Below are 27,817 nucleotides of genomic sequence, written 5' to 3' on the forward strand. Positions count from 1 at the left end.
TCATTATTCGCCTTTCGGTAAATATACCTGGCTACTAGAGATCCACACTCCCTCGAGCTTCTTCAGAAATATCGTGCAGGAGCAGATAAGCGACCGTTAACTCTATCCGACTCTAAATCTATCCGATCATTATAGCTGAGTCATCCTCAATGACAACGAGATAACATGCCTCACATAGATAATACCTATCCTGCTTTTTCAATTCTCTCTCGAATCTTTTCTCTTTTCGCCTATCCCCATTATCCACCCCATATGCCCCCTTCTCACCTCCCTTGTCCCATTCCTATCCCCATCCCCACCTTCGGAGGCTTGGGATATTCGGTATTTAGTAGCCCATCAATCCATCATCACCCAAAACCAGCCTCGCTTCTTATTTTCTTTTATTTTAAATAACTTAAACCTACTTCCCCACCGCTTCATTTATTGCCCCTTCTTTGTCATAGTGTGGGCCTCTTCCCCATGTGCTCCTCTCAACTGATGATGAGAATAGATAGAAAGAGAGTGAAATAGACATAGGGAAGACATAGAACTATAGAAGAGTACGCTTATTATGTGCGTCTTGTAAGCTCCAACCACTCACACTCTCCACTCCCACCAAAACTCTTATTTCTCTCCTCTCTCTCATTCCCATTGTTTTTATTCCTCTCATGTACTTCTCTTCTTTCTCTTATGCCTCTCTTTTGTTCTATTTTATTCCATCGCCGTTATTCCTGGAATAAATATGGATGTATCTACAGAGACTCCGAAGAGAAGAAGCTCCGACTCGTCCTCGCCGGAGTTCGAGTTCTGGGTGGTCGGTAATCCTTCTTATCCCCAGCAGGAATTACTCACCGCCGACGAGCTCTTCGTCGATGGCGTCCTCCTCCCCCTCCACCTTCTCTCCGTCGTCCACTCCGAACCTGAGCCCCGGCCCGAACCGGACCCGGAGCCCGAGCCTGTGTCGATCTCGTCGTCGCCGTCGTCCGGGTCGAAGCGGTGGAAGGATATATTCAAAGTCAGGGAGAAGAAGGGGGAGGAGAAGGAGGCGCAGCGGCGGGAGTGGAGGGGCAGCGGCGCCGCGGAGCTTAACATCAACATCTGGCCCTTCTCCCGGAGCCGCTCCGCTGCCAATGGCGCAGCCGCCAGCCGGCCCAGGGCATCCGCCGTGGCCGGCCGGAAGGTCAGCAGCGCCCCCTGCTCCCGGAGCAACTCCCGCGGCGAGTCCTCCAAACCCTCCGCAGCCGCCGCCGCCGGCGGACCGACGAGGAGGTGGGCAGCGCGCCCTGGGCGGGCCGGGCTCAGCGGGGCGGTCCACCTGGGCCGGACCAACCCGGTCCGGTAGATCCGTAGGGGCGAGAAGCGAATCGAGCCGGCGGCCGGCCGGGGCCCGGAGAGGGCGAACCAGGGGGATAAGGTCACCGAGGGTAAGAAAGGGAGTGGGATTGGAGGTGGAGTTAGGGCGCTCAATTTGAATGTGAACGCCTGCATTGGGCATCGGAACCAGGTGAGCTGTAGAGGTGACGATAGCGACGGGGTGACCGGCGGTGGCCAGACCGCCGGTGAGGGTGGTGGAAGCAATGGGAGCTTCTTTAGTTTGAGATCCTTCTTCTCCAATGCTTACTTGTAATTAAGCACTCCTAAAGTGATCTACTTTTATATATTCTAAACTTTATTTAGCATTACTTGTTTGATGAGTGTTTCTAGAATGTGTTATATTGCTTAGAGATTATATGAAAATGACCACAAATAATTGGAAAAAGTGATGCTAATTGTTATTAATGATGGTTATAATTAAGTCTTAATAAACCCTAATATTTGTTTGATAATTGTTACTCACGATTAGGGCTGGTAGATGGCATAGTTTGGGTGGATAACTCTGCTAATTATATATAACAAAAAATGTGGTTTGTGAAATTTTGAATTACTCTCCATAGGCAACATAATTAGTTAAACTAAGAAATTAATCTCTCTCTGCTATGCCCACAACAAACATCTCTCCCTTTGTTAATGACAAGTTTGGGGAGGATTGTAGGCCAAACAAAACCTTAGTATACCATAGTGGTCCATAGGAATGTTAAATGATTTGATCAGCTCTGACATGACCTAAAATAGGCTTGGTGTTAGGCTCGATTCGAAGGTAAATGAATCAATGTTGAACCAACAATTCAAGCTCAAAATTTATTTTAAGCGAAGCTAGAAAAAAATAAAAAAAAAGAGCTGATTTGTTCGAGCTGTGACCCTCTTCTTGTTTAGTGGCTGATCACACCACGATCTCCCATCAAAAGTCCTAGTGTAGGTTAAAATTTGGTAAGACTAGCATATAGAAAAATGTTGTTATTTATCTTATGGAGTTTGACATAAGTGAATGGTAATTTTTTTCTAAGTGCATCATTATCTTCTATTTAAATAGGAAAATCTTTTACAGCCCAAGTTGTTTTTTATAAAGGTTTAGGACATCAAGTTGTCAGTCAAAAGGTTCGTCACTCCAACCAAAAACTAGTCTTTGCAAGGAAATATCCTATAAATGCAGGGAGTAAAATAAATAGACAAGGAGCACCATAACTCAGAGTGGACCCATTGTACTGAGGTTCCTACTATTAGGCTCTGGGGCATGAGGACAGCCTAAGTTTATGGGGGACGGGAAGCAGCGCTCTTGTTCCCCAGAGCCAACGTAAATGCGGGAGTCGCGAATATCGTGGGAATGCCCGCACGGATTACCAATTAAGGCCCCTTGCATTTGCATCTGGGTAAAAAAAAAAAAAATCGATAACCACCAGGGTGGTAGCACGGTTGGCACAGAGCTAAAATTTCACCAAAGTGGCCTAAATTTAAAACATGCGGACGTCAATTAAATACGGAGATCGGATGCCTCCAATCTAGTTTATTCGGTGGAGTTGCCATCTGGTCTGCGAGTACTTGAATAGTGCTGGTATGACGTACTCACATGTATAAGGGGCTGCCACATTGGTGGGGCTCCTTTGCGGATAGGAAGGGTATGAATAAAATTCATCTGTCCGTATCGAATACTTTCCGACAGAAAGGGAGTCCAGTAGGGGTTGCTACACGGGTGAGGTTCTCCTTACCCCCCTCTTCCCTTCCTAAGCACAAAAAAAAGGATAAACTTTCTAGTTTACTGTATTTTTTAATAAAAAATATAAAAATTATTTTTTAATTAAAATATAGTATTTTTTATTATTTTTAAATATGATTTTTACTGGTACACGCTAGATAATATACACCAAGCAAATTAACCATTTAGCAAATCAATATATAGGTTTAAATAAATCGATATACAGTTTTTAGGTGTTTATCGTACAAAATATTCTATCAAATAGTATATACTTAGCAAATTAGTTAATATTTACAAAATTAGTCATGAACAACAACTGTTATAGACACAGTCATAGTTCGGACCCTTCGGGGGTGCTTTGGTCATCAACTCTCCTGTCATCAAGTTATCAACCATCTTAATATTCTGGCAATGGATATCTATAGCCATGCTCGACCACATTATGATGAGATAATTATACTACCCTAGAGTTGTACTGATGTTTGCTCATGCTGTCAATATAATGTTTCTTTCCAAATTTATATTATTTTTTCAGTACAAGTGATTAAGATGATAAGGAACAGAAGAACAAACACTAAGCAAACTACTCAGGAGAATGGAAAGTAAGAAAATCTCATAGCATCCATTTGTAGCAGCAGTTCAAGTTCCAAAGGAGATGATTGGTTGCAGAGTGCTCACAATAAAAACATCTTCAGGCAGCCAATCAGCAGAAAAATTTGTCTCCCTATGCACATGATTGATCCTGAAATAATCCAGCATTGAAATAAGATGTTGGATGTCCATTAGAAGCTTATATTATATAAATAAGAATTCAAATAAAGGCTACATTTTTTTTGAGAATATAAAATAATGGATATGTAACAACAATAGTTAAACCATTTCTCATCAGTTTTCTTTTTCAAATAAAAATAAATACTATGTTTTATTGAGAGTATAAAATGATGGATACGTTACAACAATCATTATCCCATTTCTCCTCAATTTTCTTTTTTAACTACAGCAACCTCATCTTAATTGCATTTTTTTTGTAAAACATAGATGTCGACATTATTATTAAAACTCTTATTAATTTATTATATTCTAATTTTTAATTTATTTTAAACACAGGATTTTAAGTGTATACTGGTTCCTTCTTTCTAACTATGCTAACTTCTAGAATCATTTTTTATTTAATAATTTTGTAGTGCATGCTTGTGACATGTAAGTACTTCATTGATCGTTTGTGTCTTTTTCATGCGAGATTTTCGCTATTGACCAATTCCAAGATTGCATTTCATAATTTTGTAAGATATATATTAATTTATTGGATAAATCTTTAACATAATTTTGTTACCTTCTTCTTCTACTACGAATTTATTCACTTTTCCAGTTGTTTATAATATCATCTTCAAGACAAAACCTCTACTGGAGTAAAGAAAGAGAATCAAAATCATGAGTAAAGGATGATAAAAATTTGCTTTTCCAGATTTACAAGATGTTGGGCGAACTTGAAAATATTGCATGCATGAGGCATGATAAATTATATGATGGTAGAGACAAAGCAATCTCCCCTGTGAATGGATAATGAGACATCAATCATCCAAAAATGATTATTTTTCTCCAATCACACCTATCAAAAAAACTAGAAAATTGACTCATTCAATTTAAATTACCTTATGGGTCGACCTAGTAAATGTTCTGGCATTGCATGCATAGTTTTAAAAACAGCATTATAAACATTATAATGGCCATTATAACAATTTTGACCAATAGTTATTATGTTATTGAGGCAAATAATTTGCCATTATAACAAACTGTTGTAATATAAATAATGGCCATTATTTTTACATGTACAAAATCTCTTAAAACTAATATTTTTTCCAAACTCTTTTTGACTAATATTTCTTAAATAATAGTATTTTTTAAAGTATATTATTTTATCTAATGAAGGGAAATATAACGCCTTTATTTTATCGCTATGACCCATTATTTTCCCTTATAACACTATTCCAATGATTATTGTAATACTAAAATTTTGAAAATTATTTTTAAAATAAATATTAGTTGTTATAATTGGCCAATGACAATTTAAGCTTTCTAAGAAGATAACATCGAAAAAATTATAGCGACGTCCCTTCGAGTTTAGACAAAAAATACTTTGACCCTAAAACTAAATTTTTTTTCAATTAAATACTATAACTTATTTTTTCTTTGTAATGTATCCCAACCGCTGATTTTCATTAGAAATCGTTATAATATAATCATTGCATGACGAAAAAAAGAAACCTCTTATTCCTTTGTTGTCCTTCCTACTAAATAAGTAGTTGGGCGAGAAAAGAATAAGAGAAAAGGTGCCAAAAAAAAAATTTACTACAAGCAAATTTATGCCCAGTATCCATGGATAATCTAGAATAATTACAAATACGGAAGACAAGAGCATCAAAAATTAGAATAAAAATCAGAAAAACAGAAATTGGAATAAAAACTAGAACAAAAATTAGAAAATTAGTGGCGCTTCGAACGGTGGTGGTGTCGGCAGCTATGAGGGAGGAAAGGGAGAGCGTTAAAAGGGCGAGAAAGGGGACAGGGAGATGAGGAGCGATGGTGGTGAGGGCACAAGCAGTGATGGTGCTGTGGAGGCCGAGGGAGTTCTAAAGGCTGCAGTGATGCGAGGAATGATGATCTGGTGTGGCAGAGGGTGAGGAAAGGGAGGGTATGAGCGAGGCAAGGAAGGGGAAGGGGAGAGTAGGGGCGATGGCCGATGGTGGTGATGGTGCCGACGGCAATGGTGCCGGCGGCAATGGTGCCGTGGAACGGTGGAAGCAAAGGGAGGAAGAGGAGGTGCGATGGTACTTTTCACCTAGTCATAAGGCCGCGCATCCGCTTGCTCACCGCCAAGATCTGTCGCTTCCTCAAATGCTACACCATCCTCAATACCGCCCTCGTCCACCTCGCTCACCTCCTCTTTAGTCTTGTTCCATAGAAGGTGGCAACAGTAGCATCCGGTAAAGCAACATCAATTGGTTGGCTAAAATCCCCTAGTTTCTCTGCTATGCCAGCAGAAAGCCCGAATCATGTGTGGGACGTGTGGAGCTGAGAAGTCAGTAGACCATGTGTTTTTTCAGTGTACATGAACGAGGATGACATGGTAGTGGATCGGGATTCCGCAGGAGGTGTGGAGCGCGAGGCTATAGTTTCTTCAGGTGATACGGCAGTGGCTGATTAGTTCGAGGATATGTCTGGAGGCCATTAGAGCAACTTGCGCAGCACATTAGATTTGGCTGGCAAGGAACATTTGTACCTTCGGTGAGCGCAGAATATCACCGAGATTTGTTGCGGAGCTTGCCCGAGCATAGGCCACGGAGATCAGGCCTACCTTTTCTTCAGATAAATCTTTGACAGCTCGGGACACCTGGGACTTATCTTCTACTACGGCAGCTTCTCAGATGGTGTTTTTTACTTAGGAGCCCCCATCCCTGAGTTTCCTCAAGGTTAATTTCGATGGGTCGGTGCTGGATGGCGGTACGCGGGGTGGTGTAGGCTTTGTCATACGGGGCCCGCACTCTAGGGTGGTGGCAGCAGGTGGCTGCCAGCTGTTCGACACGACGGTTCCAAGAACAGAGCTGCAAGCTGCTTGGGCGGGTCTGCGTCATGCGCGGATGGTGCTGCAGGCCAGTTCGATCATTCTGGAGGGCGACTCGGACATGGTTATCAGGTGGATTCAGAGGGGGTCGAGGGGTGACGGTACGGACTATCCCTTGATCCGTGACATAGGGATGATGATGAGAGATGGGAGGGCCTTCCAGGCCAAACATGTATTTGGAGAGACCAATGGAACAACCGACTAGGTGGCGGCCCACGCAGCCCACCACTCAGGGTACACCCTTTGGTCAGGGGAGGAGGAGTTGCCACTAGCACTCCGAGTTGCTGTATTTTGACTTTCTTGGGTGTATTCGTATACGCATTGTATGAAATGCCCGCTTCCAGCAAAAAAAAAAAAGAAGCCCGAATTATGTGTTGATCGGTCGGATATGGGGAGTTGATCGATACAGAAACAATCACCTACTGGTCAGTGAGACTCGCAGACTGCTTAGGAGTTTGGCTTCTTTTCAGGTTGCGCATGTGTATCGCAAGGTAAACAGAGCTGCGGATTGGATCGTCTCCTACGTTGCTCGGCACGCGGGAGAGTTTTCGTGGATGAGTGCCACTAAGATTCCTTCTCCCTTGTATCATTTTATTGTTTCGGATCTGGCTGGTTGTACTCATGTGAGAACTATATGAATGCCGTTTTTACCAAAAAAACCATCTTTAATTCTTAAATTTTAAATGTTTAAAAATATTAAAATTCTTATACTCTTCGGACATTTTTTTTTCCGAAGAGTTGCAACTATTGGTTCTGGTTGTCATAGATATGCGATGTTTCTGAAATATCGCACCTTCGGAAATACAACACTATATTGGTCTTTTGGATAGGGTTCATAAATAGATTTCTTCAAAATTAATTCTAATTAAAAAAATCCAATCTCTCTCTTATTAGTACTCTCTCTCTCCCATAGACAGAGTTCTTTCACTATTCAACTTTTTATCTTTTCAAGGCAATTGAAGGAGTCGATTGGATCAAGTCTTCCAGCGATCGTGCTCATTAGAGGAAGATCGGGCTGAGCTAGGTTATTGTAACTTAGGAACGAGATCGCTGCAAACTAGTAGAAAGTGAATCATGCTCTTAGGACAGTATATATCATACGTCTCAATCCAGGTAAGCTCTTTTTAATTTACTAAATTCAGATTAGTAAATTATTTTTTATAAAATAATAATATAGTAATTTTTAGACAATATTTTTCCAACATCATGCACGCACAAACATTGGCAATGCCGATGCTGCCCTCTCTCTTCCTCACCACCTTAACCGCCATCGGAGAGAAGAGAATGGAAATTGACCTCGGCACTGGGAGAGAAGACGATGAGGTTGACCTCAGCATCGTAGAGGATGGCGCGCTCACCCGGCAGCTTGCCGTTACTTCCACTATTGATGCAGGAGCACTTGACCATTGCCCCTCCTCTTCTCTCGTACTTGTGCTACTTTGGTAAGTAATGGGGCCTCACCCTTCCTCACCTTTTCTCTGCGGCAATTTCCTTTATAATTAACGATCGAGGATGGCTGGGAGGTCTTGAAAATGAATTGGCCAAAATTTTTCTTTGTAACCCTCCATCTTCGAGGGGTGCCTATGCGGCTCACTGCTCAGGTTCATCTTGTGGTTAGAAGAGAGGGAGCTGCCTCAGACACTCCGTAAGCTTGTGTATTTTGATTTTATTGGATGTATTCGTACACGCTTTGTACGCTGAACTGCTAAAAAAAAAAAAAAGAAAAAGAAAAAAAAAGTGTAAACCCGATCCTTGGTGCGATTTCTGGTCTGTAATATTAATAATTTAATAATTTGGAACAAAAATTCTATTTTTTCTCTAAAACTGGCTTTGTAGCCCATCGGGTACTTTTTGGGCGAAGGGTGATATATCCTCAAGAAGATTAGGTACTTGTACCCAAATTTTAACTGCGGACCCATGTCAGAAGCCAATTATCTGTACGCCATAAAGAAAGCCACACCTATTTAGTACTTTTTTTTTCTTCTGTTTCTTTGTTTTTTAAAAAATATAAATATATGTTTGGTTTTCTTTTTCTTTCTTGTTTTTTTAAACAATTTTATTATTTTTAATTTTAAAAAAAATAATAACGGCCCCAGATTTTTTTATTATTATTTCTTTTTCCGGGGGAACGGGGCTCACCGCTCACCGACCCAAAACCCATCAAGAAAACTTTTGAAACCGCAAACCGCCGCCCATTTGAAAGCTTAACTGGAATATGCGTCCCCTCGGATGCGCGCGCTCGCTCTCCACTCTCGCCCCCTACTCTCTCTCTCGCTCTCGAAAAGAAATCCAGGGTTTCTCCGCCAAGAACCTAGGGTTTCTTCCCCCTTCTCTTCTTTCCCTCAAACCCTAGTCGAGAACGCGAAGTCAACTAGTCAAGGATCAGAGAGAGAAGCTAATGGCGGGAGCGCAAGGAGGACGGAAGACGAAGCGGGAAGGCAAGGCAGAAGCCTCGGGATCGGGGAATGCCCACGACGTGGCCCAGAAGGCGGGGAAGCGGAAGACAGGATCCGTGTCGTGGGAGGAAGAAGTGCCCGCCTCTAGGCTTGTGAGGGAGAGAAAGGCCGTGGATAGGTTTGTGCCGGGGCCGCAGCCGAATGAGAAGGTCCGAGAACCGAAGGTCTTTTCTATTGAGCAGGTAAATCTTTAGCTGATTTCTCGTTCTTGATCCGTTTCTTGACACTGGGGCTCTCGATTTGAGGTGGATTCTGTTTCTTTGAGAGTTTCTTGATGCGGGGTTTGATTCCCGAGAGCTAGGGTTTTACTGAAGCTTCCTCTGGGTTTCAGGGCCCCGGAACTAAGCTACAGGACATACCAAATGGTACCGACCCTACCTTTCGATCTACCTCTCTATCCGTTCATTGCCTTTTGCAGCGTTCCTAATCATCGCATACTGTTTTTCTTGTCTGGGATCTTTTCAAATTCCTGGTGTTGCTTCTGTTTTCTACTCCAATTTCCGTGCTTCTTTACTATTCAATACTTGTCCTCTGTTGTTGAATACGTTGAGAGATGTATTGCGTGTTTAATTGTTAAAGGCCCCATCAATTCACTGCTTGTCTTCAGTAAAGGTTGGAGTCATCTCGATTGGCAATTTGTGCCTTATCTTGTTCGAAATCTCCTCAAATTCTTGATGTTTGTATGGTTTCATTTTGTTTTCTCTATCAAATTCTGTGCTTTTTTTTGTATTCAATGTTTGTCTGAATATATCAGGTAATGATTGTTGCTTAATTGTTAAAGATCACATCAATTCATTCCTTATCTTCAGTAAAGACATAAATCTTCTTGATTGACAATCCCTGTTCCATCCATAGAAGCAGCGCTTGCCACATAAATGGTGTTATATCCATTTCAAGGCCTCATTAGTGGTCTAGTATTTTGATTTCGTTTCATCTTCCCTTTTATCATGCTACTCTATACCATGACATTGGATCCTGTTTTTGTTCCTGAATTCTGATCTAAATGTTTGCTTCTAAAACTCCATCTGTATGAGTCTGTTATCTAACAGATAGCAAGACATGATTTCATATTTAGATCTAATAGTTTGTTATGGAGTGCTTTTAACTGATTCAGGGCAAAAACTAATTGAGTAAAAAAAAAAAATCCATGATTGCATAGGTTGTCACTCAAAAAGAAACATTTAGTTTAGGATGAAGGTTGAGTTGTTTATTACGCAGAACTGCTCTGTTTGAGATATGTAGCAACGTGCACTGGTAAAGATTGTAGTTTATTGTGAGCTTGAGTCATCAAAATGGAGTTAGAGTTTAGCTGGTTGGAAGGATTATTTGGGCTTAAAATTTGTTTTGGGTTCCTGGGATCCTGCTCTCAGGAGTATCTGAAAGATGATGGTCTTGTTGAATTTCTGTAAATCCTCAACCAAATGAGAATCAGGACACCAAGGAAAAACAATATCTGTGGTAGCTTATGGTTGTGGACTAAGATGCAGTGTTTCTCCTTGAAATTCTTGCAGAGTTTTCCAACTGATAGTGTGACTGATGGGCTTAGGTTGATGGATGTCTTTAGTGGAATTATTAGTTGAATGTTTTTGCAACACAGCTGGTCATCAAAGAGAAATCCAATTGCAATTCTTACTCTGGGATTGTTTTGCGTGCAACAGGGATAATGAAATACTGGTGGATTATTTATTGTGTGGATCTATGGAGCATTTTTCTGCAGAAATATGTTAATCAAAGTCCCGCCCCCTGGAGAGCATATTTCTTAATTTTATTAATTTATACGCCAACAGAAGAACTCTGAAGCTGAATAAAATAAAATACGTAACAAAGCTATTTGCTGGATGATTGGGGAGAGAGGAATTAAAGAGTTTAATGGTTGAAGAGGAGGTTGATGATACCATAATTTCTGCACTGTATATTTGGAGGGCAAGGAAGAAATTCTTGCTGGGGATATTTTGAGATGTTTACCTAGGGGCCGCTGCTTAGCAGGCTGCCTATCCATTTATAGGGAAAATAGTAGTCATGGTTCAGGTGTTTGCTGTTCTTTGCTTCCTCCTTGTTCCGCCTGTAGAAGTGGCAACAAAATTACAGTTCATGTGGTCTCACTTTTACTCAAAGTGAAAGGATGAGCAGCCAATATCTCGCTGAATACTACTACTAGTCCTACAGTTTATAGTTTGAAGGCTGTAACGTAATGTATCTAGATTTAGCCCCTGCTAATTATCATAGCATGTCCATATTTTTAATATTATAGTTTGTCTTCAAATCCCAACCCAGGTATGCCTTCTTTTTTTAGGAATTAATTTTGAAACTTCATAGTTCTCTTATGTATCCCACTGTATGGCAAACTGTATTGCAACACAAATTCAACAAGTTTCATATACAAGCTATACTTGAAACTTAAAATTAGAATACTCAAATAGACTTCTCCAAAATCTTTATGAGGCTCTGTAAGGTCCCTTCAAATATTTATCTATACATTTCCTTATATTTTTTGGTTCATACTTTTATGATCTGAATCTTGCCTTTACTTTTCCTTTATTCTTATATGATACAATCTTGTTTATTCCATTTTCATGATTAGCTAGGGTAATATAAATGATTAATTATAACATTAAAATTTTCCATATATTCAGGCTACTCAAGCTATAAAACTTAGATTTACTTTTGGGATGAGCGTTTATAGATTCTCGAAAAACTGGTTATTCAAGTTTAGCCTTTGTGAACATGGTCAGCTTCAACTTTAGTTGTATGAAATTGAGATAGAGATAGTCGTGGCAGTCCCTTCACATTGCACAACCCCTGATGGGAGCTGAAAGATAGCAAATATAAATCCTTTGTTCTAATTAGTGATATGGTGATTTTAGAACATCCTAATTCCAACTCATTGGAAGGGGCCTGCACTCCATTTGATGTTTGGATAATCCTCATGGTGTTCCTACCCCTCAAGCATAATGCTTGATGCAAAAAATTGTCATTGTCTTTATAGTTAAAACTTATCAAGAAACAAATTTGCTGAATTTGTGGATATATCATAGAATTAAGCTTCTCTTCCTGTGATGTCTTACCCTATTAATAAATTAATGCCCAATTATCTTCAAAGTTCATGCGTCAAGACACTTTTTTTTCTGGACATAAAAAGATTCACTAGTTAAGCATGTACCTGATTCACTAGTTATCTGGACATAAAAATGTGTGTATCTGGACATAAAAAGATTCACTAGTTAAGCATGTACCTGATTGTGCATTTGGAAAGATCATCATAGTGAATCAATTCATTAAACACCAGCTATCCCTTACCTTTTCTAATTGTATAACTAAGGTGTCCTGACTTGTCCTTACCATATGATTAATTTTACTAATATCATGGGCAAATCTCTCTTCCATTGTATGCGTAAATGCTAGATCCCGAGTTCTTAAATAGCAAGCAAATTTTCCTAGAAAATGGAACTACATATTAAACATAGTTTTACAATTATTTTTTGTTCATTCATACTGAGTTTTCCTATGAGTTGTAGGGCACATATACTAGCAATGTAGTTGACTAATGCAATTACCAGCAGGGACTGCTGAACCGAGCCAAATCGGGTGGTTCAGCCTAAACCGAATCGACCTGGTCTCCGATCGGGCCGGTTCACCATTAGAAAACGTGGCCGGAACTTGATTGGATCCGCCAGAACCGGCCGGAACCGGACGACTCCATCCTGCTCGACCGGTTCGCACCGAATCCGGGGCCTCCTATGGGGTTTACTATAGCAGGCTATGGCATCCCGCTGTGGCGTGGCATGGCGTTGGCTTTAAAAGCCGAACACCCTTGAAGGGGAAGGCCAAAGAAGGCCTTCCCCAATGCCACGCAAGTGGATTCTGGACCTTCTTTTTTTTTTCCAAAAAATCTACAACATTGATTCATGTTATATCAGAAGGAAGAGCCAAGGGTAAATAAGGTGTGCTTCCTTTTTTTTATCTTCTTCTTTTCTTTTTTTTGTAGGACATAGCTCAAAAATTGCAAAAATAAGAGGAGATCATGCCAAATTTTTTGATTTGGGCTTGAGTTTTTTATATGTTATAGATCTATGGACTAAGTATATATAATATTTAAAATCATAAATATATTTTTGGATTAAAAAATATTTTTTTAAAAAATAAAAATTATTTTTTTTTGTAAAATCAGAAACGTATTTAGGGCCAGGCAAGCTATTTTATATAACAATTTGGTGTCCATTTATTTAAGTTTTGATGCGATTATGCGCACAGTAGCCTAGACCTAAATTTGAAAAAAAATTGAGAAATAAGTAACCTTTTATGCATGCCCGAGGGCCTAGCAAAAAAATGAAAAAAATAACATCAAGAAAACATTAAATTAGACTTAAATTTATAGAAAATATTCGAAAAAAGAGAGAACTCTTCCCAAAAAAATTAGGGTGTGCCGGTGTGTGAACCGGCATGCCCAACCAGTTCGTACTAGTTTGGTTTGGTCCGAACTAGTACCGAACTGTATCGGGTGCCGATCGGTAGGGCACCGGATACTGGTTCGACGATCCTTGATAATTAGTTATGAAATTTATAGGAAAATAGGTGGTTGTATAAGAAGGAATGTAGTTTAATCAAAAATGAAAGTATATACCAAGATTCGCCGAACTAGTAATGGAGGTCGTACCAGTTGGGGACCATTTCAGTATGGTACAGGTTTGCACCATGCCATTCCGAGTTAGACCGAAAATAGTGAGAGAGAGAGGGGGGAGGGAGAGAAGGAGAGAGGAAGAGAGAGAGGGTGGGAAAGGGAGGGCATAGCAGACGCATTCTCGGCCATCATGATGAGATTGAAGATGGGATCGATCCACCTCTTGGGAGATCATTTAGACTCAAGATCATTAGCTTGGATGGGGGCAAAATCTGGGCAGTGAAGTCCGTTGGCGAGTGGATGATGAATCCGGCAATGCAGTTCTCGATCATGGCTTTAGGGTTTTGAATAGAAAGAGCAAAAGAGAGGTGAAGGGTTAAGTTGCTGGGGGGGGGGGGGGAAGAGGTCTCTCGAGCTATCGCAAAGTTGGGGGGACTCTCAAAGCATCATGAGGTTTGGGGTGGGGGAGAAGAGGGGCGAACCATCGAAAGTGGATAACTGAGCGAGCCATTATCTAACCGACCTGGTTTTATAAGGTTTCATAAATAAGATCATCTCTCTCATCAAATTTTGCCCTCCTTGATCAAATAAGCCACTTTTGAGAAAAAAATATTTGCTTTATATGCCTTTTCCTGTTTTCAATGTAACTTAATTTGGGTTCCTGCAATTTTTATGCTGCTAGTGAACTATGTAGGTTGGACCGTGACTAAATCTGAGAATTGTGTCTTCAAAACTGAGGTACCTGTTCCTATTCACAATGATGAAATCAAGAAACATGCTTCCTTTCTCCCCCGTTTAAGTGAAAGATGCTTTAGTCAATGAAAATTGCATATCTATTTCAAGAGACCAGAGTGTTATAAAGGTATGAGAGTGAGAGGGGAAGTCAGGGGAAACCCATCATACATTCTCTTCTCTTGCTTACCACATCAAAGAAGCGAGCATGTTTATTCGCTTGATGCCATTCATGCTTTTTTTTTTGCTTGCACTCATGGATAACTATTCAGAGGGTTGCAGGCATGAGTTACGGGATTCGTTTCTCACCAAGTTTCTGTAGCATTGCAATATTAAGCTTGGTGAGAAGCCAGCTTAAAGTCCTATTCGACAATCATCCTTGAAGCTGCTTTACTATCTTTGGTCAACATTTCTGCTTATGTTTTATTGATTGATTAAGATATTCGGGAGTTTAATTGGTCAAATGGAAATGAGTTGATGCATTCTTCCTTTTCAGTACTTTGTTGACAATATCTTCACCTGTTCCAACAGATCCATTTCAGATGGCTGTTATACTTCACCTCTTAAAATCTTCTTCAGATCCTTTTGGTTGCCTTATATGCGACTCTATTGCTTTCCCATCTTCCCAGAGTAAAGATTCATTACTTAGGGGAATATTGCAAGTGCAATATTTCTTGCTTTAGCTTATGATTGGTCCTAAACTAGTACTGAACCATATCAGTATGAACCAAGTGATGTTTTATTTTTTTAAAATATTTTTTAACTAGTTTTACATTCAGAAAAAGAAGACCCTATTTATTTATGTTAATTAGGCGCAAATATTTGCAATATTAGTAATGAAGTGCATTTCCTTATGTGTAATGTCCTCATTCAGTCATGTTGCTAACAGTCAATTGCTTTGTGGTTTCTTCTAATTGTGTTAAATTCCAGTGGTCTTCAAGCTGTCAAAGGGAAAGTCTGATGAGAATCTTCAAGTTCTTCACACAATTCTTTATGGAAGAAAATCAAATGTAAGGCTACCTTTTTAAATTGTTTTACTTAGAACCAGAATTGAATACCAGACTGTTGTTTTAGTGTAGATGCAAACTAGACCTATAATGTATTTCACTTGAATATTGTTTCATAGTTAGGGTACTTGTTTCCAGGTATACTCTTGGAAGAAGAACATTCTACAGTTTTCTGGTTTTGTTTGGGCTGAAAATGAGGTACCATAATTTACCTATTATTGTATTCTTCCATCAACTTACTATGATAATATTAACATTCAATGATGATATTGCATTATTGCTTGTTTTATTTACTTTTGATTTTAAATTCCCATATGAATGGCATATGTGGGGTAAACTATGAGAAATTTAAATTGATTTCTTGTTGGCATAGGCGTATAATAGAGGATGAGCCTTGGCACAATGCTAAGGTTTCTCCATTCTGACCTAGGTGTCACAGGTTTGAAACATGGAAACACAATCTGCAAGCAGGGTAACGCTGCGTACATTTGTCCTTTCCTAGACTCTGTAATAGAAGGAGCCTCGTGCACTAGGCTGCCTTTTATGGACGTATAGTAGATTTTGTTGAAAACAAAATCAACTGCATCTGCAGAGATATTGTTATTATAAGTTCTTTTATTACCACAATTTTGACCTGTCATTTCATAATCCCTCTGCAGGAAAAAGAGAGGGCCAAAGTTAAAGAACAGCTCCATAAGTGTAATAAAGAAAGATTGCTGCTTTTCTGTGAGTTGCTTGACATCCTGGATATGAAAGCCACCACAAAAAAGGTTGGTTAGTAGTAAATGATACTGTCATGATTTTGGTAAAAGTATATTGTATGTTTCAATTTGTTTAGCTGCATTGTACTTCCAGGAAGAAGTCTCAGCCAGATTACTGGAATTTTTGGAATCTCCACATGTTACCAGACATGTTGTACTTGCTGAGAATGTAGGGGTCCTGTGCTTCTTCTGACATTGAGATGCTTTTTTTTGAATTAACTTGCATGAGACTGTTAGTTAAATGACACTTTCTTGAGATATTTTGATGATTTTTTCTTGCAGAGGGGCAGAAAACAGAAGAGCATCAAAGAGTCTAGTCAGAAGGCACATGGAGAAACACTTTCTAATATAGAAAACAAGGTTTGCATCCTTATAGAGTGTTACTTTCCCATCTGCAGTTTTTTATTAATCAAGATGTTTGTATAACATAATCATTGGTCTACCATTATATTTAATTGAGAGGTATTGGTAAACTGTCATACTCCATTTGAATGCAAGGTCACCTTTTTAAAATTTGAGAATTTGACATGCATGCCACAGAAACACATGCATGAATCCAGTGGATATAGTGATACCCATACATGAGTGAGTGGCATCAGCATTTAAAGTTTGCAATAAAGCCTTTCTTACAAGCTAATGGTACCTCTTGGTTAGAGCATTTTTTTTTTAATTTTTCGGCCGCTGTCTTTTGATTTGGGATAGGAACTATTTTGATGTCCAGAAACAGAAAAGGAGTCCCAGCGAGGAAGTAAAGAACTTTCACCCAAACAAGGGTTCTTCCAAGGAGCCAATGAGAAAAGGTTCTAAGGCTAAGCTGAAGGAGAAAGCTGTTTCAGTCAAAAAAAATTCTGTGAAAATCACCAAAATCACATCAAAAAAGAGTGCTGCTGTTAATAACAGAGATTCTGGCCAGTCTTCAACATTCAATCCCCAAATGAAGGGTAAAAAGGATGGCCAGAATGATGAAAAGAAAGCAACTGTGGTCAAGAAGACAGTTGGAAAAAAGGCTGCTAAGTCTGCATCAAATGTTTCCACCAAGGGAAAAGGTAACTTTCACTGATTTCTTGAATAGAAGCAGATATTGTTATGTTTTTGCCATTTGTCATCACATTTTTATCTTGAAAAAATAGTTTTACTCAGAGTTATCAAAAATACGTGACTGCCAATGAACTAATTTAATATATGGAAACTAAATTTTGTCCTTTTTCTTTTCTCTTTTCTTTCTCTTTTCTTTCACTTTTCTTTAAACATGTAGTTAAGTTTGGTTCATCCTCTTTGATCGAAGGCTGAATTAGTGGGAAAGAGTTGCTATTTGACTCAAAAATCATTCAACTCTGTGTTCTGATAATATTAATCCATTTGGGCTATAATGTTTTGCATCAGTTAGATGATACATATTAATTTAAGTTTTCTTTTTTTGATGGAAATGAGAGGCAAATAAACCACCCAGATTTTATTAAGGTATAAACAGGCAGTATTTACAGCAGAAGGAAGAGATAAGAGTAGTGAAACCAGAGGTTTTCACTTCTCTGAAGAAGGAAATATTAATTTAGGTTATTAACTTGACAGGGATATGACTGCCTTATAGATTATTTAAGTGTCAAATAAAATTAATACTATCTTAGGTTCAGACACTTGTTGTCTTAGTTGATCTAATCATATGCTTAATTTGCATGAAGCTGAACTGAATAAACTAGTGTTAATCGGTTTCTACATCTAAGGCGATTACTTTAGATCGAATGTTGAGAAAGAGATGATTCTGTAAACTGCAGTTTCCATCTAATTTTCATGTGTTAGAATTAGATCTACATGACAATGGAGGTGAGCGGGCAAGAGCGTGACTGCACATGAGGTGGGCTAGGTGAAACTGGGGAGCAATGTCGGTGGAACTGTCTCAAATTGGGCGGTTTCGGTTGTACCGAGTCATCTTGGTGGCTGACCGGCATGGTTCCGGCAACGAAAACGAAATCTATTGCCAGCAGAGAAGAAGGAGAAGGAAAGAGAGAGAAAGAGAGAGCACGGGGGAGGGAGGGAGAGGGAGAGGAAGGAAGAGAGAGGGAGGTGGAGGCCAGCCGAAGAGCCGCGCGGAGGACGCTCCTCCAGGGACCCACCCTGTTTTTCGGTCGTGAAGGTTTTCTTTGCGAACGAAACAAGAGACCTGCCCTGTTTTTCGGGCACGGAGGTTTCCTCCACCTCCTGCCCGAGTTGCCGGCCTTCGATGGCCCTCCGCCAGCCTTCACTACCCTTCGTCGGCCTCCCTCCCTCTCTCACCCTTCTCTCTCTCTTTTTCTCTCTCCCCCGCCTCCTCTACTGTGTCGGTACGGACTCAATATGGTATGATGCGGGCCCGTACTGACTCATCCCACCGGATAACCTGTACGGTGCTTGGTATCGGTTCTACCGACATTGTTGGAAGAGTGAATGGTTTGCCGAACCAGGCTCTCCGGTTTATTCTGTACCGAATCGAACCAGCGTGGTATCGGGTTCGGTACGTTTTTTCAAAAAATAACTTGAACCGCTCTGAGCCGGTGCGCAACCGGCATGGTTCGATGCTTTTTTCCAGAAAATAGCTTGAACTGCTCAATCCACACCAATTTGAATTGGTTCGGGCCCCCCTCCTCTTTCAATATCTCAAAATACTTGAAAATAATGTGTTGAACCAAGATAAATCGCCCGGTTAACCCTGTATTGAACTAGTAGCCGATCGGCACAGGTCTCAGTACTGGTTCGGCTAACCTTGTTGGGGAGTGGACTCAGGCTTTGCCAACAATGTCAAAGCTTGGCCCAAGTTTACCGTAGTTTGAAGCTGATCGTACATACTGCATTTCAGGCATAGAGCATAGTACCATGGGTTGAGCTTGGGTCAAACTAAGTAAATGATTGGGGCCAGCAGTAATCTCAACTTGTAAATCTAAGATCATCCTATTTTAGAAAGCATGTTTGACTACTATATAATAAGTTATTCTATTTCTTATTCAATTTAGGGGCTGTTTGGTTGACAAGTTTTACTAAAACAAGTTTATAAAGAATTCAAAATGAATGAGTTTTACAAAAATGTTTGGTTGTTTTCCATAAAACCTGTTTTGCCAAAACTGGCAAGTTGCAAAACATGAAAAATGAGGTTAATGAAAAATAAATCCCCCTTATTTTTCATAAAACACGTTTATAGAAATTATGTTTATAGTTATGTGTTTAAAAAAAACTTATAGAAACCAAACAGCCCCTTGGACTAAATTAAGACAATACTAAGTTAATCTTTTGCTTACATTCTGAAAGTTTAAGTGTCAACAAATTTATCTTTTTTGCTGTCACTACCTATGTTATATTACACACATATATAGATTCCTACACAAGTGTATTGTGCGTTGGATCCCATATTTGGGCTGGTTGCATCATGCTTTTGGGCTTGGAGTTTGTTGTCCATGCTCTTTCCACTTTCAACTCGGGCTAGAGTTTTCTTGCTTGGTGATATCTTGGCCCACCCCATCTAAAACATGGGCTAAGTTTAGTGGGTCAAACCCAAACTAGCGTGTGAGGCAATAGATACGTGTTGGGGTTGCATACAAGTTGGGCAGAAGGACCAAGTAGATGGTAAGTGAAGTGGGGTATTCAGTGAGCTAATGTGATCTAAAATTAGAGAAAGAATAAAGCATGAAAAAGATGACATTTGAACAATAGATAGAGTGATTTTCATGATTGGAGAGTCCTTTTTATTTTGATGAAAAGATAAATTATCCATTGCCGATTCATTAAGAATATGGAAGTGGTTCACCAAGGGAAAGGGAAGTGGGTGAGAAGTTAGAAAACCAAGAGAAATAAATGATAAAAGAAGGGAAAGGGGAAGGGGGGATGAAATGGTAAGTTTTGCAGTACCTCAACAACTTTCTGTCTTTATTTGGTAGAATCGACACTCATGAGGATATTAGAAACCACATCCCCTTCCACTTCTCATCCTTTTTTCCAGTATTGGCTGTGAAGACCTTGGCATTTTTTGAGGAGAGGTTGTAGACATCATTGGCAGCAAATATACAAGAGTTAGTTAATGTGGAGGAATGAATGGAACAAAGGAGAAGGGATGAGGAGATGAACAACCCATCTTAAATTATTTCATGTGGCAATATGTGAGTGCTAGGGCAGCACATAATCTTGGTGATTAATGTTTATAATGCTAGAATTCCACACATGCAATTTTTGTGGAGGTGCTAGAAGTAAGGCTGATTGGAGTGGAAATGGAGTGTATAATCCAAGGTCGGCAGAACCGGTATCGGGCACCCTACCGGTTCCCCAGTGGCACGACTCGGTATGGGCTGTGTCGGGTTTGTTCGATGGAGATGGCATGCAGCTCATGGGAGAGAGAGAAGGGGGGAAAGGGAGGGACTTCGGTGGATGGCCGGCGGAGGAAGGGGCAACGGCTGCGGCCGAGGCCGGCCTCCGCCGGCGTCCCGCCCTCTCCCTCTCCCTCCCTCCCTCGCTCGTTCTTTCTTTCTTTCTCTTTCTCCGGCTTCGGCGATGGTTTCGTTTTCATTGTCGGAACCGTCCAGTTCGGGACGATTCCGCCGACCTTCGTATAATCGTTGGTAAGGTACACCATCTCGGTACCAGGCTCTGTATCAGTGACACCTTGTTATTATATCGGTACATCTGATACGGGGGCTAATTCATTGTACCAAGTGTTGGTACACCCCCTACCATGTATCGGTATTGAACCGGTATGGTATATTACGCTTTGTACCGTCTAATTCGGTATGGTATGGCATACCTTGGTCGTTAGAGTGGATGATTATGATCTTTTATAGAAAGGAAACAAACGACAATTGTCCTACAAAGGCGGGGCTTGATTGGATGAGTGTAGTCTCGCTATACTAGTGTAGGCACTAGTTGTTTCTAACTTGAGGCAGGAATACAAGTGATTCTTGGAAGTAATTTGGTCAAATCATCGATCGAATGGGAATAAGGACTAAAATATTGCTTCTTGTGCCCATGCTGACCAGAAAGGTATGCAGTATATGTCAAAAGTTTCATAACTGGCGATTACCATCATTGCGTTCAATCAAAGCCAATTTTAACTGCTTTATATTTTTGCATGGACATCTTTTGGAAAAACATACATTGTTTTTTGCTTGGGTATAAATCTTAGCACCATTTCTTGTTCTGATATCTGTCCTGATTACCTTTTCATGTGTGCAATCTGCAGTTTCAGGTAATTTATGATTCAAAACATAGAGAAGCATTATACAGCAATATATACACTGTAGAATTAAGCTGAAATTATAGTAAGAATTACAAGGATACATACAACTATGTTTACATATTAGTGGCACTGTCATGTATTCGCTATTGGTAATATGGGAAGCTCATATATTCTCAATACCTCTCTGGTATCGCCTTTAAGTACCCTGTATACTCTATTCTTGTGGACATGAAACACCTTTCCTAGTTCAAGTACCAGAAAACATACTACATAAGGTTGATCTCGAGGGGTTAGCCATAATGAGGGGAAGGCTATGGTTTTTTGTTCCGCACCTACTGGCCTTCGATTGTATATCATGCAATTAATGCATGTAAATGTGTTTATGACTTTGATCATGAAATACATAGAACAATGAACCATAGGTTAAACAAATATCATGTGTTTATGTCTAAAATCCATGCTGATATGATAATGGAGACAACTCTTTTGGTCTGATAGATTTTTAGTCACTCAAAGACCTGCCTTAATAGTCTCCATGATCTCAACATGTCTCTTAGTGGATTTAAAGATCTGAGATTTAGGATCTTGATTTGATTCAAGTGGACATTCAAGAAAGTGATCTCAATTGTCTTTTTATGAAGACAGCTTAGAATGAAAAAGAATAGGGCCTTCGTTCATATTGAACCTTTGATTTAGCATCAAGCTATTATTTTGTGTTGTCACAATATCCAACTTGTGGTCTAGTAGGTCTTTGAATCCTCAAGAAAAAGCTAAAAAAAAAGGTCAACAGGAAGATTTTTAAACTGTCAAAAAAACACTTTGGAAAGGTTGAGCATGGGCCCAAAAGGCAGATTAGGATATGAACCCTTAACTGCTATGTATAACTTTTACCATGCATGCTGATGTGCATTGATGCATCTTGGTACGCAATAATGCATGTCATCTTTATTACTTTACCTTTAAAATCCATTTCCTTCCGCCCGGTCAGCTGCTTATAGTATGTATCATCGACCTTCACTTCATTTCATGCATAGGATGCAGCAGTTCCTGCATCGCTAAGTTCTGAGACTGTCCCATGTTGAGTGGAGGCAGCTGTGTCCAATGAATGACCGATACAATTAGTCCAAAAACAATTGGGTGTGGAAAAGGCTAAGAGTTTCTTTGACATGCATTTGCTGAGCCTCCCTGCAAGATGCTAACCGAGGTTTACGGCATGTGGCAACTTTGCTTCAAGTGGAATAGCCTCCAAGGTGGTTGTATGACTAGTAGCAATTATATGTTGACAAATATTGCTGCAATACTTTCTTTCTTTGGAGAAGTGTCATGATGCTAGAAGTCCCGCTTGCTTGGGACGGTTCTTTCCAAATGGGGGAGATTTATGTGGGTTATTTGTCATAGCATTTTCAACTATAGCACTATTTTGTAACTAATTTTGTGTCCGTGCAAAAGATATGCTCGTTTGAATGTGCACAATCTAGTAGAGTACAGTAGAGAGAGAGAGAGAGAGATTGGTGATTATATATTTTAGTTAAGTGAGACTAATTAAGGTGATATGATGTGGTTGTTCCTCGTCAGTGGAGATTTGCATGGGACTAGTTATAAATATGCCAATCAGCTGGGTGCTATGGAAAGAGAAACAAAAGAATTTTCCTCGCAAAGAAAGGATCTATTGAGGTAGTTATAAGGAACATACATCCTCGAACTTTTGATGCATGGGCATCTCTTTGCAATAGGAAAGACTCCAGCAGTTCAATCTTCTGAGCACTTTGTTGAATCCTTGATGGATAGGTTAGTGATTTGCATTCTGTTCTTTCAGGTTGTTCTTGCCTCAAGTCTTTTTTGAGGGTTAAAGGAGGGTTAGATCCACCAAATATAATTAAAGAGAAGAAAAAGTGGAGCAGTTACAAAGCTAAAGGAAGAAAGGAGAGAAGGAGAAAGTTAAAAAGTGTAGGAGAAAAGGGAAAAAAGGCCAGAATTGAAGAATTCAAAACTAGCTAGCTCCTGCCAACATCAAAACCTGATCATTCATCCACGAGAGAGGCCGTTTGCTGGTAGTAGAGAAGCAACCTTATTCTAAAGTAGTTGAAAAGATTTCCTACTTCTTGAATAGCCTAGCAAGCTCCATTCCTTTAGAATAAATAATGCATCCCATAGGATGGTCTTCCAGTCATATTCTTGCCTTAAGAAAATTCTTTTGTTCCTCTCTCTCCATATGCACCAGTATATAGCAACTGCCAGCGGATTCCATAGTCTTATCTTCTTTTGCATTCTTTTCCTTCTCCAATTTGTTCAGAGTGATGATGGAAGGTGGAAGACCTCTGAATTTTTACTCTTATTTTAATTGAACTCCAGACCTTGGTAAAGGGGCAAGAGAGAAGAATATGACTAGTAGTTTCAGTTGGGTTCTTGCAGAAAAGGCAATCAGTACTTACATTCCCCACCTTTTTTGAGAGTACTTCCCCTCTATGTAGACGATTTCTACAGCTAACCATAAGAAAATCTGAAACTTTTCAGGGACTGCTGCTTTCAATAACAATTTATACACATGGCTCTTTAGACGTCCATTATTCAGAAAGAAAGTATTGACTGTTATTGTTGTTAGCATTGAATTTCCATTTATGAAGGTTAGGTCCAGCATTAGGTCTTAAGCCATTCAGCATAATTGATAATTCATTCCATTCAAGATCTTCCTGCTGACGGGGCAGCACTCTTAGAGGCAATTTCCAGCAACTCATGCAGTTCTAACATTGTAGAATCAAAATACTAGTTTTCTGACATGCTGTATAAAGTGCTGGAAAAAGAGAACCTAAAGGATTTTATCCAGCCAAGTATCTTCCAAAAAGCAGAATTAGAGTCCTTACTTGAAAAGATCTGTTTTTGCCTCGAAAGTCGTGAGGCTTATTTCTGTAGTGTTTTTAATTTTGTTGTATTTCGTTTCTCTTCACAAGCTGGGTGGTCTTTAACCTCCCCTTTACCTAGGAAAAAAAAAGAAAGATATGATGCGGATGTTTGGTGGATGCTATAAAATGTGGTCACATTATTAATGGTTCTGGTGACAGGTGTTATCAAGTCCATGTTCAGATTCTGAGAAAGTGTGGGAAATTGAAAAAATCAGCTGAAATCTATCAACCTAGGCATAATCCAATCCAATTTTCGTGCATATTCATTTCCTTGCCCACAATTTCCAAGCAACATGATGGTTGTTACCAGTTGTCATATAATATGGGTGAAAAGGTTTGGAAATATGGCTGTTATTTAACAGGAGATAAGAGGTGTACATATTGGTTTGAATTTTAATTAATTTTTTTATATTTATGTAAGCATAACAGTAGTATTTGTATATATTGCATATCAACCATGATTTATAGAAAGAATTTTGTATTATGCATCATGAGTAGTCAGTGTTGATTTGTTATATTGGTAATCAACAAGTTTTGACTTAAAAATCTTGCAACAGATTAGCAAGTATGCACTTTTCCTTCTAAGATGTTTCTTTTCCTGGTTTGACATCAGGAAAAGTGAAAGTTGGCAGGAAGCCTCCCCCGGAACCCACAGAAGAAGAGATGCGGGCTGTCGTCATGGATTTTGCGGACGAATTCGAGTTCCAAAAAGTGAGTATTCTCCAACTCGGTGGTGTTGTTTTCTGCCTTTCCTGAGTATGATATATGGGAACTTGAATGTTTGGATGCAGATTAGTGCGGGTGATATCTTCAGGCAATTAGGTATGTTGTTACTCCTGGAGCTTTTAGTGATCCTTTTTCATGTCGGCTCGTAATGAACATTTTATTTTTTTTCTCCCCCTCCCATATTCTGGGTCTTGGATTTTTGACATTGCAACATATATTCATCTGCAGAGGCTTACTTCAAAATGGACCTAAGTCACAGATGGGAAGAGGTAAGGCGCATCATTGACGATGTGTTCACCGATGATGAAGAGGATAATCAAGACAATGATGCTGATGCTTCAAGAGGAGACGATGCAGAAAGGTCGGGAGAGGATGCTGGAGAAGAAGAAGTTGCAGAAGGGTCGGGTGAGGATGCTGGAGAAGAAGAAGATGTAGAAGGGTCGGGTGAGGATGCTGGAGAAGAAGAAGATGCAGAAGGGTCGGGCGAGGATGCTGGAGAAGAAGAAGATGCTGAAGGATCGGGCGAGGATGCTGGAGAAGAAGAAGAAGATGCAGAACGATCGGGCAAGGATGCTGGAGGAGCAGAAGAAGATGCAGAAGGATCGGGCGAGGATGCTGGAGGAGCAGAAGAAGATGCAGAAGGATCGGGCGAGGATGCTGGAGGAGAAGAAGACGCAGCAGAAGGGTCGGATGAGGATGCTGGAGAATAAATACAGAGGAAGGCTTACAAGGTGGTGATGTGTACTGTATATGAATGCTTGTCGAAATGGATTCGCCAGCTTTCACTAATTTTCAGCCTCACCATTGCAAGCTCGTGGAAGGTCATCCAACTTCGAACTTTACCATTGTCTTTGCCCAACGGCGACCTAGCAGTTACTCCCTGAAGTAAACCATTGATCCGATGGCATCTGACCATTTTATGACTTCTTGAGCAATGTACAGAGCCCTGTTGTTGTATGTGATTAAATAGCACAATGTCTAAACTAGCCTGCCTCTTTTCTTTCTCTAAACTTTGCCTGGATAGTTTTCAAATGTGATAATACCATATAATATGACATTATTGCCTGTCCTGTTCCTGCTGTCTTGAAACAATCTGAATGAAAGCCTTTTATGCTCAAGGCTTTGTGGATCTTTTGACTCTCTGACCATTGAGACTGTCAGAGCCAGAATTCGGATGGCCTAGTTGTATGATGCAACTGGTACGGCTATTCCCCCGCACCTTTTCAGGGTATTTTGTGGTTCCTAGTTTTGCACCTGCCTTGATTCAGCTGCCTAAATTCTCTCTGCTTCTAGGACAAATAACAACAATATAGCAGTAAAAAATAAGTCCATCTACCACAAATTTAGAATAACTTTAAATCATAAGACAGAACATGCCTTGTCCTCTTGCGCAATTGTTGTGCTCATTGCTGGTTATTTTGAAAGTCTAGTTGGACTGATTCTTCTATCATACGCTATGAAATAATGGAACAACAGCAACCAATAGGGGTGTTAATCCAATGGGATGGATTAAATATAGGTTAAGCCAAAAATTTATCAACTCAAATCTAACTTGTTTATTGGATATGTTAAAAATTAAAATCTGAACCAACTTGTTTATCAAATAGATAACCCAATTCAATCCACATAACATATTTATCAAACAGGTTGAATCAAATTAAATAAGTTAAATAGTTTTTAATGGATTAAATGAATTCAAATAGATCAAATAGATCTTAAATAGATTAAATAGATCAAATCATCATCCTACTCAAATGGTAAATAGATCAAAATATATTTAATAAATAGGTTCATACAAATCGATCCATTTATTATCCAAATTTATATGTATCAAATCTGAATATATTTAAAGAAATCGTTTGCCTATCTGATTAATATAATAATTTGCCAACCGCAGCACCCAATTCCTTAATAAAGAAAGCTGTTGCATTTCATTTAAAAGGTACCAAAGAGAGCATGGAAAGTGCGTAGTCGAACCTCTTCAGGACGAAGTCGCGGAATATCTTAAGGAATACTTTAAGCACTTGGAAGAAGAAGACCACACATGTGGCATAACTAAACGAGCTATGCCTTTTAATTGTAGTATGTGATGGGACACACAAATAGATAATCTACACCACACATTCTGATCTATTATGTTTAATTATCTATAAATAAAATTTCATAAGTTTTAATACTTGATTTACCTATGTCGTGAAATGCCCGTAAAATGAATAGTTTCTCAATAAAAGACCAAAAGGGTTTGATATTTTTGATTGGCTTTGAATTTTGTAGCTGGCTTCATGGATTTCACTTTCCTCCAATGCTATTTACTTTCAAGGTATATTTATACTAAAATCGATACTGACTAACTGAATGAGAAACTTGGTATTTAGCATTTGTTTAGCGTTTTGATATTTTTGCCTCAATTAATTCAGAAAAGGGTATCGTGTTTAGTTTACTTGTGTAGTTTGGTATGAGATGTTGCCTTTTTCCATGGTTCATTGTTGACCATCTTTGTCCTAATATATGCCCAATTTATTAGATTTTTATGATAATGGATCACCATTTAACTACTAACTTCATGTTAATTGCAAGGTTACTCTCTCTCTCGAATAGGGATTCGACATTAAACCCTTTCCCAGAAAGAAACCCACCCAAAGGCCCCTCTAGTTCTGCTGGTGAAAACCTCGCTCTTCATTTTTTTTTTTTTTTGAAGTCCTGAAACCGGTTAGGCCTGCCAACTTCAGTCCATATATGGCCCAAGAGGCCGGTT

General features: G+C 39.5%; 2 protein-coding genes across 2 annotated transcripts; both read left to right on the forward strand.

Moving 5' to 3' along the window:
• The first annotated feature begins 260 nt into the window (after window positions 1-260).
• On the forward strand, window positions 261-1,738 carry LOC103715877 (translation initiation factor IF-2-like). The gene has a single exon (XM_017844888.3). It carries the CDS (start codon window positions 722-724, stop codon window positions 1,319-1,321), a length of 600 nt encoding a protein of 199 aa, XP_017700377.1. The 5' UTR covers window positions 261-721; the 3' UTR covers window positions 1,322-1,738.
• A 7,134-nt stretch (window positions 1,739-8,872) lies between these two features.
• LOC103715876 (golgin subfamily A member 6-like protein 2) lies at window positions 8,873-25,851 on the forward strand. The gene is made up of 10 exons (XM_039130966.1): window positions 8,873-9,309; window positions 15,408-15,487; window positions 15,623-15,682; window positions 16,144-16,254; window positions 16,340-16,414; window positions 16,528-16,605; window positions 16,967-17,291; window positions 24,950-25,047; window positions 25,128-25,158; window positions 25,291-25,851. Exons 4-10 carry the CDS (start codon window positions 16,234-16,236, stop codon window positions 25,770-25,772), a joined length of 1,110 nt encoding a protein of 369 aa, XP_038986894.1. The 5' UTR covers window positions 8,873-9,309; window positions 15,408-15,487; window positions 15,623-15,682; window positions 16,144-16,233; the 3' UTR covers window positions 25,773-25,851.
• The last annotated feature ends 1,966 nt before the right edge of the window (window positions 25,852-27,817 follow it).

The sequence above is a fragment of the Phoenix dactylifera genome, chromosome 10, assembly GCF_009389715.1.
Source record: "Phoenix dactylifera cultivar Barhee BC4 chromosome 10, palm_55x_up_171113_PBpolish2nd_filt_p, whole genome shotgun sequence".
Taxonomy (NCBI): Eukaryota; Viridiplantae; Streptophyta; class Magnoliopsida; order Arecales; family Arecaceae; genus Phoenix; species Phoenix dactylifera.